The sequence below is a fragment of the Haliotis cracherodii genome, unplaced genomic scaffold, assembly GCF_022045235.1.
Source record: "Haliotis cracherodii isolate W230 unplaced genomic scaffold, xgHalCrac1.p SCAF_26, whole genome shotgun sequence".
Classification (NCBI taxonomy): domain Eukaryota; kingdom Metazoa; phylum Mollusca; class Gastropoda; order Lepetellida; family Haliotidae; genus Haliotis; species Haliotis cracherodii.
In genome coordinates, this window is record NW_027266282.1 from 3172211 (window position 1) to 3183367 (window position 11157).

Consider the following 11157-nt stretch of genomic DNA (forward strand, 5'->3'; position numbering starts at 1 on the left):
CTAAATACATTGAATCAAGGTGCACGTCACCTCGTTCCTTCAGGCTGCAGCTTCTTCTTGTTTTTTTTGTATGTCGTCCTCCGTTACTAAATACATTGAATCAAGGTGCGCGTCACCTCGTTCCTTCAGGCTGCAGCTTCTACTTGATGTGGTTGTATGTCGTCCTCCGTTACTAAATACATTGAATCAAGGTGCGCGTCACCTCGTTCCTTCAGGCTACAGCTTCTACTTGATGTGGTTGTATGTCGTCCTCCGTTACTAAATACATTGAATCAAGGTACGCGTCACCTCGTTCCTTCAGGCTACAGCTTCTACTTGATGTGGTTGTATGTCGTCCTCCGTTACTAAATACATTGAATCAAGGTGCGCGTCACCTCGTTCCTTCAGGCTACAGCTTCTACTTGATGTGGTTGTATGTCGTCCTCCGTTACTAAATACATTGAATCAAGGTGCGCGTCACCTCGTTCCTTCAGGCTGCAGCTTCTACTTGATGTGGTTGTATGTCGTCCTCCGTTACTAAATACATTGAATCAAGGTGCGCGTCACCTCGTTCCTTCAGGCTACAGCTTCTACTTGATGTGGTTGTATGTCGTCCTCCGTTACTAAATACATTGAATCAAGGTGCGCGTCACCTCGTTCCTTCAGGCTGCAGCTTCTACTTGGTGTGGTTGTATGTCGTCCTTCATTGTGAAGGAATCCGGCTTGGCGCCCGGCGTTTTCTCTGCGAAGTTGTGAATAGTCGTTCCATCAACCATTATCTGAAATATACACACAGATCAATTTTTCTTCAAAGGTTTAAATTTTTCATTGACCAATATAAGGACTTTCCATTAATTTCAGTGTGAGAGAGTGGCTGACCAACTGACTTAGTGAATGTCCTCCTTGCTCATCCTACCCACCCACTCTCGCGATGTTGACGCGATATATCACGATGTGTAAATTCTTATGAAATATTGTCGGGGGCGTGTGTGCGTGTGTGCGTGCGTGCGTACGTGCGTATGTGCGTGTGCGTGTATGAACTCTCCTAACTGGGATTGAGGAGTGGGCGTGGTCCTGACTACGTGTGGGTATGGGTGTGTTGAACTCTCCTAACTTGGATTGGGGTGTGGGCGTGGTCCTGGCTCTGTGTGGGTGTGAGTCTGGTGAATTCTTATTACTGGGATTGAGGAGAGGGGCGTGGTTCTGGCTATGTGTGGGTAACGGTGACGTCTCCCTCTCCTCCCTCACCTTCCTTGGACTCTACCTTAGCCGCTGTCTTGTCCCCAGTCAACTTCAACTACAACTTCCTGCTTACTGATTTTGAACTCTAGAAACGAACTGATGTGCTCGAATAAATCGTCCTCACATCGTGTCTGTCGAGAAAACGTGTTCACGACGGGTCACAAATACTGCACTAGGTCATTACAAGTGTAGTACGATAAACACCTGCTAACCAGATACTTAACCGAGCTCAACACGAGTATCACACGAGCAGGACACGATGTCACACGAGCAGGACACGATGTCACACGAGCAGGACACGATGTCACACGAGCAGGACACGATGTCACACGAGCAGGACACGACGTCACACGAGCAGGACACGATGTCACACGAGCAGGACACGATGTCACACGAGCAGGACACGAGCAGGACACGATGTCACACGAGCAGGACACGAGCAGGACACGATGTCACACGAGCAGGACACGATGTCACACGAGCAGGACACGATGTCACAAGAGCAGGACACGATGTCACACGAGCAGGACACGAGCAGGACACGAGCAGGACACGAGCAGGACACGATGTCACACGATGATTGGCGCTATTTTGAGCATGTCCAAAATGTCGTGGACCAACCACGATCTCTCACGATGTATCATAAGGAGCTGAGTATGTGTTTATAACGAGCTAATCACGATGTATAACGATCTTTCACACGAGCTTAACATCGTGATATATCGCGGCAAACATCGCGAAAGTAAGCGGGTTGCCTTACTCTCACCTTATAGATACCAGCGACCAGGAGGACGGACACGTTGGCCTCTTGTCCAACTACAAGTAGATCCATATTGGTGCGTTCTTCGCTACCCCACACCCCGTTTGTCTTGCTGTTGAATACTGCGGTGTTCACGATGCCAACGTAGCTCAGACGGAATGAGATGTGGCAAAGGACGTCAGATCCTCTGTGGATGTTCACTGTACACCTGCAACAGGCGTGGCAAGGACTCAGTCGGATTGACGTGTTCCTTCTTATTCATGACACTTGCATAACAATTGACAAGTGACTACGACCTGCACAACCTTTGTTTTCTCTCCCTCAAGGTGTAATATAATACGCGGATCAAGAGGGGGTGGGACACACACACACACAGACACACACACACACACACACACGTACGCACGCACGCACGCACGCACGCTTGCACGCACACACACAGACAGACATACACACTCTCACACACCTTCAGACACAGATACACCTACAAATGTATATACACACCACACATACACGCACACACCTACGAATACACCACAACACACACACATACACGCACAGACATACAGACCTACACGAACACACACACACATATGTATATGTATGTATATAAATTGTAGCAGCACAGCACAAATCTTACTGGATCTGACGCAGTGTAACAGCACAAATCTTACTGGATCTGACGCAGTGTAACAGCACAAATCTTACTGGATCTGACGCCGCAGTGTAACAGCACAAATCTTACTGGATCTGACGCAGTGTAACAGCACAAATCTTACTGGATCTGACGCCGCAGTGTAACAGCACAAATCTTACTGGATCTGACGCCGCAGTGTAACAGCACAAATCTTACTGGATCTGACGCAGTGTAACAGCACAAATCTTACTGGATCTGACGCAGTGTAACAGCACAAATCTTACTGGATCTGACGCCGCAGTATAACAGCACAAATCTTACTGGATCTGACGCAGTGTAACAGCACAAATCTTACTGGATCTGACGCCGCAGTGTAACAGCACAAATCTTACTGGATCTGACGCCGCAGTGTAACAGCACAAATCTTACTGGATCTGACGCAGTGTAACAGCACAAATCTTACTGGATCTGACGCCGCAGTGTAACAGCACAAATCTTACTGGATCTGACGCCGCAGTGTAACAGCACAAATCTTACTGGATCTGACGCAGTGTAACAGCACAAATCTTACTGGATCTGACGCCGCAGTGTAACAGCACAAATCTTACTGGATCTGACGCCGCAGTGTAACAGCACAAATCTTACTGGATCTGACGCAGTGTAACAGCACAAATCTTACTGGATCTGACGCAGTGTAACAGCACAAATCTTACTGGATCTGACGCAGTGTAACAGCACAAATCTTACTGGATCTGACGCAGTGTAACAGCACAAATCTTACTGGATCTGACGCCGCAGTGTAACAGCTAATAATCTGGTGGACGTGAGATAGCTAGATATCGCAGTGAGACACACTTCGTGTGTAACAAGCACACGTCCACCCCACATATGCTTTACCTTGTGTTCTTTGTCGGAGTGCCCGTGATGGTCAGCTCCATGGTGCTGGAAGGACCGCAAGGTAGAGGATACACGATGTTTGTTGCCTAGGGGAAAACCGGAAAAATAGCAAAATGGGTGGCCATACGAACATCATGTATGTCTTTGTATGTGTAATATTATAAACACATCGTGCAATAAGTACATCGTTAATGATAACATGCATGCATGCATCTTGTCGTGGCCCTGCGGTCTTAGGCGCGGCAATTCGCTGTGCAGAGTTCCGCCCCTTGGGCGTGCAAGGATCTCGTGATCGTGGATTCGAATCCCGGATTCGAGGACGTCACCCGTGCTCTTGGGTTTCACCAAGTGATAAACGTCTATGACCCGTAACACTTTGGTTTCACCACATCAGTGAGTCAGTATTGTTTTACACCGCTGTAAGCAATATTTCAGCAATATCACGGCGGGGTACAACCATAAATGGGCTACACACATTGTTTACATGTGGGAAAACGAACCCGAGTTTATGGCGTGATGAGCGAACGCTTTAACCACTAGGCTACCCCATCGCCCCTCTCCACATCAAGATGTGACCCTATGATATAAGTGATGTACTGTTTCATTTCTGGTGTACCCCGCCGTGATATTACTGGATTATTGCTAAAATCGGCGTAAAACCATACTCACTCACTCACTCTTCTGTCGGAACAAATAAACATATTGCAGGGAAAGGTTACGTGTGCCATCGACATACGTGTCACATTCTACCGTCACCATATGCACATACAAACAAGATCAGGGGTAGAGTAGGTCTTCTGCAACCCATGCTTATCGTAAGGGGCGACGGTGCTTGTCGTAAAAGACGACTAACCGGATTCGGAGGTCAGGCTCGCTGACTTGGTCGATGCATGTCATCGTATCCCAATTGCATTGATCGATGCTCATGATGTCACTCACTAAGTTATCTGGTCCAGACTCAAATATTTACAGAACGCCGTCACAAAGCTGGAATATCGTTGAGCGCGGCTTGACACTACACACAAACAAAGCTTTCTACTGTACTCACCGGGGTGCGCCATCTGTACTGACCACAGAGCCCTGTCACGTCCCCCCACTCCCCCGTGTACTGACACACACTGGTGGTTTGGGTGTCACATTGCTTGTAGTCCTCGTTACATGTATATATACTGGCGGCTCCGTGGAACTGTTCCCGGGTTAATCTTGAAGCTCCAAGCACGTCTGGCGGGGACCCACACGGGACGTCTGGAAGAAGAATGTTTTTGCTGGATGATATATATTATATATGACTAGCGAGGACAGAATGATGCACAGTCTTCATTTCGGCGTTCTGTATAACGCGTCATTTGCTAATGAATATTATATTTTTCATTTAGATAACATTTTATGAATATTTCTAGGATGCATCCTACTTTGGGAGTGGACTGTGACGCTGCCGCAACAACAGCGAACGTTTTCTTGAGCACACACCATCGAGTTAACAACGACACCAAGGAAAGCAAATCTGTATCTAGGGTATGCAGCAATGTAGCATTACATTGTTCAAAAGGAAATATTAATACAAATACTTAATGCTAAACATTGATTAATTTGGTAAAAAATTCAGATGTAGTGCCTGGCGTTTTGAGACATTCACGGAGGAAGGATTAACTGCCTCTGTTGTTTCGATGATGGGGTTAGCTATATTTTCGATGGTCCCATGGCACCAATGAGCAGGGGTATGGCGCCGACAAACCAAGGACTATACTCAGCGTCAACCTAGGATTCGGGCCCACAATCATCAGATCCTGGCACGGCCGAGCACCTCGACTGGAGTACCCCGTCTAGTAATGTGTGCGGGGATGCTGAAAGTCTTTACAGAGTTTTGTTATTTAGTAAGCAGAGATGCTGAAAGACTTTACAGAGTTTTGATATTTAATGAGCAGAGATGCTGAAAGTCTTTACAAAGTTTTGTTATTTAGTAAGCTGGGATTCTGAAAGTCTTTACAGAGTTTTGTTATTTAGTAAGCTGGGATTCTGAAAGTCTTTACAGAGTTTTGTTATTTAGTAAGCTGGAATGCTGAAAGTCTTTACAGAGTTTTGTTATTTAGTAAGCTGGGATGCTGAAAGTCTTTACAGAGTTTTGTTATTTAGTAAGCTAAGATGCTGAAGAGTATCGAACATAGTTTTTGTATCTAATAAGCTGAGATACTGTAATATGTCGTACAACATGGATGTATTGAGTAAGCTGGGATGCTGAAAGTCTTTACAGAGTTTTGTTATTTAGTAAGCTGGGATGCTGAAGAGTATCGAACAGAGTTTTTGTATCTAATAAGCTTAGATACTGTAATGTGTCGTACAACATGGATGTATTGAGTAAGCTGAGATGCTGAAATGTATTGTACAGTGTCTTCGTGAGGAACGGGAGATGCTGAAATGGGTTGTCAATCACAAGCAAAGTATATCATATTCTTAAAATATCAAAATCAAAACTACCGCTGGAAACTAAAACATATTTAATTGTTAAGATTCGTTTCACAAATACTGATTTAACCCGCTTGGAATGAAACATAATACAACTTAAATGAACCTGTTTCGTTACATGGGATAGTATCTGGTGTATGGATTTCGCAACTGTGAGTATTGTTCAACTTTATTTACTAGTTTTACAAAGGGTAAGGGAGGCCCATGCGCCCGAGGCTCCACAATTTACTGTGCAGAGTTACATGTACGTCCGTTAGGAAAGCCAGAATACCAGGGATTCATCCTGATTCTCACTTGGTTTTTCAGCACCATACCTGTGCTCGTGGGTTTCAACAAACAGGTAAACGTCTGATACCTGCATCACTTCTCTCCCACAAGCGTTACACGCCGTGATATATTTGAAATAATCATGAAAGAGGCATCTAACGTAATTCAATCACGCACTTCTAACCCTTCTATGTATAACGTTCTCTAACATCTACATAATATTTAGAGACAAATCGTTCAGAGAACTTTTATCGTGTATGAGAGCGCCTTTCTTGTTATCATCGCTTAATAAATACTGCTCTCTTCTATAGTATAGTTACAGAGATGGGTTGGCGGTGGAGATACCTGGTACACATGATGTTTGAGCCAGCCGGTCAACCTGGCACCTGGACATGGCCGGACACGGCTGGGCAGTAGCACAAGGACCAGAGAGGCGCTGTGGAGAGATGGAGGAGACGAGTGCAGGTGATATTCTCATCAGTAAACACCCGACAGAAGCAATTCGCTTCGCAATTCGATTTTCGCAAAAGGATGTCACAAAACTTCTTTATTGGAGAATGAAAGAAATATTCAAACCATTTCGAAATCGATACTAATGCAATCACAGATCATCATAGGGATGAGAAATAGACATAAACGAATATCTTTAACTTCTGACAATAAGTGTAAAAGGTTGATTTTAGAGGCGTTTAGGAAGCGTTTGAATATTTTGCCACAGATAAAAAAAATGACGCATAACAGAAAACTCGGCTTACTCAATACAAAATTTAGCCATACTTGAATGTATTGTGTTCAAAACTTGCACTTGTGAGAAAGAATACGGTTACTTGACAGTCATATGCAACTTTAAAAATGGACATTTCCTGTGGTCAAAGTGCCCTCATCATACTTGTCCTTTGGTAGGTCAGAATATATCGTGAAAAGCGAAACACCATAGTCAATGTCTCATGTGTGTAAAAGTCTCTGAAATACCTCTTTATCGTATATATTATATTTATGCACTTATAAATTATAATTAGGGTATACTAAGAATAAACGTTATACATTTTAGCGAACTCGTTCAAGTTTTTGCAATTCATAATTCGACTTCTAAACGCAAACTGCTTCGCAAATTATTTGCATTTATCTAGCTCTTACATTGTCAGCTTGTGATCACGTGATGAACCAATTTTAGCTGCATCTGCCCTTGTGTACACGTCATCAGTAGGTCGAGTCTTTTAATTATTTAAATTGACTGGAACAACACCTACTAGTGACGTATACATTACATACATAACGCAATATCTATAGATACGGCTGTGTAGTGGTCAAAATTTCATCGTTTTCTTTTAGCTTCTAAAAGGGTATATTCATTTTTCGTTTCTTTGCAATTTGTAATATTCCTATTCCGTTTTAAGTTCTAAAATTTGTATTAACTGGTCTTAAGCCACTATCCTTCTAAATATATAACAAGGGGAGGTAAATGCTCTGGAGTCAGTTTTTCTAGCCATGTGGTAGCCAGAAGGCACATGTCCAAGTCACCAAGCACCAAGTCAAATCTATGGTCTACAACAATGGTAAGCCAGTTTCACAATGTCACACCAAGCCTCAAACAATTCATGTAAATGCAATGTCACATTACATATATAATAATGCTAAACTTTAAGTAATTCTCTAGTGTTAGGACTGATAATTGTTTCACCTGTGTGTGTTAGTTCTTCTATAGAAGCTCACCTTGCCTTACTTGCCCATGAAGTTCAAATGTGAGCCTAGTCCTCTTGAAGTTAATTATTGTTTAATATGTATAGACATTTAATTGTTTGTTTTGTTAAGCACTGAGACAGCTTCTCATCTGTTTCAGTCAATCTGTATGTGCAAAAGAGCAAAAGAAAATAGATAAGAAAGAATGAAAGAAACCAAAATAAAGAATTAAGAACACAAGAGACTTGGTTATAACAGGCTACATCCGGAAACTTTACCTGCGGCCAGTGGTGGATATCACTGAAAAACGACCCGACTTCAGTGCTGACATCAACATAGGCGCTGCTGTTGCTGTTTAGGTGACAGGTGTGATGCTTATGACTGAAGGACATGCATGTTGATGACATGAGGCACTCTGTTGCACACTGGTACAGAGACGCAGTTCCGACCTTCCTGTAAGTGTGGCTTGCCATGTAGGTGTCGTTCTGAACTGCTGACCATACGTCAAAACATCTTCCATGTGCCGCCAACACCGCCAGCCGGTTGGTGAAGATGACAGTCAGAACAAACGAAGCACACGACATCCCGAGGTTGTCGTATAGTCATACACTCTCGTTCAACTGAAATTTTCGCATCCAACCAACCTCCACTTTTGTAACCAGTGATATATAAGTGGAGATGAGTTGTCCGTTTCTGCTGTTTAACCTTCTTCTCATGAGTGGACGGATCGTCACACATTGTCTCGCAACACAATCATCAAGACAACCGGAAATCATTGTTGCATAAATCGAGGCTGTGGAGTAACAATACATCAGTGTATTCAAGCTATTGTTATTCATTACTATTCATTTTAATCTCATAAAGGCGATTTAGAGAACAAATCAATACAGCAGTAATATCTCCTTTATATTAATGGCTGATTTGATGAATTTACTTAAGTAGCGACAACAAACAGTTCAGCTCTTCAATATCATTACTGAAACACAAACAACATCCGACAGAAATGAAATCTGATGAATGGTTAATACCTGAAGCATTGTTCGTATACCTGCATATATTGATTATTTTATATTTTCAATAAATCATCGAGGGTCATGCTAATGGACACTTATCAACTGACAGCAAAATAATCTGAACTTCCATGGAAAACATAATCAAGGTGAGAATCAGACACAATCAGACACAATCAGACACAATCACGCCTACTGGAGAACTCTTCCTTGACTGAGCCACCTGAGACATTCGTTGGTGTTATATACTCATGGTGGTGGTAGATACTCAAGGTGGTAGTAGTTACTGATGGTGGTGTTATATACTCAAGGTGGTGTTATATACTCATGGTGGTGTTATATACTCATGGTGGTGGTGTTAGATACTTATGGTGGTGGTAGATTCTAATGGTGGTGTTAGATACTCATGGCGGTGGTGTTAGATACTTATGGTGGTGGTAGATACTGATGGTGGTGGTAGATACTGATGGTGGTGGTAGATTTTGATGGTGGTGTTATATATTGATGGTGATGTTATATACTGATGGTGGTGTTATATACTGATGGTGGTGGTAGATACTGATGGTGGTGTTATATACTGATGGTGGTGTTATATACTGATGGAGGTGGTAGATACTGATGGTGGTGGTAGATACCGAGGTTGGTGTTGGATACTCAAGATGGTGTTATATACTCATGGTGGTGGTAGATACTGATGGCGGAGGTAGATACTCATGGTGGTGGTGGTAGACACTCATGGTGGCGGTAGATTCTGATGGTGGTGGTAGATACTCATGGTGGTGGTGGTAGATACTGATGGTGGTGGTAGATACTGATGGTGGTGGTAGATACTGATGGTGGTGGTAGATAATCATAGTGATGGTAGATACTGATGTTGGTGGTAGATACTGATGTTGGTGGTAGATTCTGATGGTGGTGGTAGATACTCATGGCGGTAGTGTTATATACTGATGGTGGTGGTAGATACTCATGGTGGTGGTAGATACTCATGGTGGTGGTGGTAGATACTGATGGTGGTGTTAGATACTGATGGTGGTTGTAGATAATTATGGTGGTGGTAGATACTGATGGTGGTGGTAGATACTCATGGTGGTGTTAGATACTGATGGTGGTGGTAGATAATTATGGTGGTGTTAGATTCTTATGGTGGTGTTAGATACTCATGGCGGTGGTACATACTCATGGTGGTGGTAGATACTGATGGTGGTAGTAGATACTGATGGTGGTGGTAGATACTGATGGTGGTAGTAGATGCTGATGGTGGTGGTAGATACTGATGGTGGTAGTAGATACTGATGGTGGTAGTAGTTACTGATGGTGGTGGTAGATACTGATGGTGGTAGTAGATACTCATGGTGGTGGTAGATACTGGTGATGGTGGTAGATTCTGATGGTCGTGGTAGATACTCGTGGTGGTAGATACTTATGGTGATGGTAGATACTGATGGTGGTGGTAGATACTGATGGTGGTGGTAGATGCTGATGGTGGTGGTAGATACGCATGGTGGTTGTATATACTCATGGTGGTGGTAGATACTCATGGTGGTGGTAGATACGCATGGTGGTGGTGGTACATACTCATGGTGGTGGTAGATACTGATGGTGGTGGTAGATGCTGATGGTGGTGGTAGATACGCATGGTGGTTGTATATACTCATGGTGGTGGTGGTAGATACTCATGGTGGTGGTAGATATGCATGGTGGTGGTGGTACATACTCATGGTGGTGGTAGATACTGTTGGTGGTGGTAGATACTGATGGTGGTGGTAGATACTGATGGTGGTGGTAGATTCTCATGGTCGGCGTGTGGGCATGGGTTAAGTCCACCTGAAGGTCGACGGGTGACGAGTCGATCAGCTGGAGGAAGTCTATCGAGAGTGACAGGAGCGACATCAACTTTGGGGGATCTATCTTGTGACATACCAGACGCCTTAGATGCTGTGGATCACGAGGTGCAACACACGAAGGAGCTCTGTCTAATGGCACACCGCCAGAATGACCGCTTTGAACTCGAGGTTTCTTATATGGAGTCGCCTGTCTTCGACAGACCAACGCCCTTCCATCTGTATATCATGTAAGTGGGCTCCCCAACCCGCGGGTTGATAGATACTGATGTTGGGGGTAGATTCTGATGGTGGTGGTAGATACTCATGGCGATAGTGTTATATACTGATGGTGGTGGTAGATACTGATGGTGGTGGTAGATACTCATGGTGGTGGTG

General features: G+C 43.9%; 1 protein-coding gene across 1 annotated transcript; it reads right to left on the bottom strand.

The window, feature by feature from the left end:
• Positions 1–72: 72 nt before the first annotated feature.
• Positions 73–8342, bottom strand: LOC139473087 (uncharacterized). Its single transcript, XM_071255601.1, has 6 exons — positions 8204–8342; positions 6591–6681; positions 4564–4760; positions 3516–3601; positions 1988–2189; positions 73–758 (listed from the first exon to the last, which is right to left on the bottom strand). The coding sequence occupies exons 1-6, from the start codon at positions 8330–8332 to the stop codon at positions 642–644; spliced, it is 822 nt and encodes a 273-aa protein (XP_071111702.1). The 5' UTR covers positions 8333–8342; the 3' UTR covers positions 73–641.
• Between the last annotated feature and the right edge of the window lie 2815 nt (positions 8343–11157).

What these genes read in the sequence shown, in the direction of transcription:
- LOC139473087 (XM_071255601.1), bottom strand. Translation starts at nt 8,332, where the DNA reads ATGTCATCAACATGCATGTCCTTCAGTCATAAGCATCACACCTGTCAC. An exon ending in TCAAACATCATGTGTACCAG is followed by an intron (nt 4,761 to 6,590) that starts GTATCTCCACCG and finishes TTCTTCTTCCAG; the next exon opens with ACGTCCCGTGTGGGTCCCCG. An exon ending in TGGTCGCTGGTATCTATAAG is followed by an intron (nt 759 to 1,987) that starts GTGAGAGTAAGG and finishes TGTATATTTCAG; the next exon opens with ATAATGGTTGATGGAACGAC.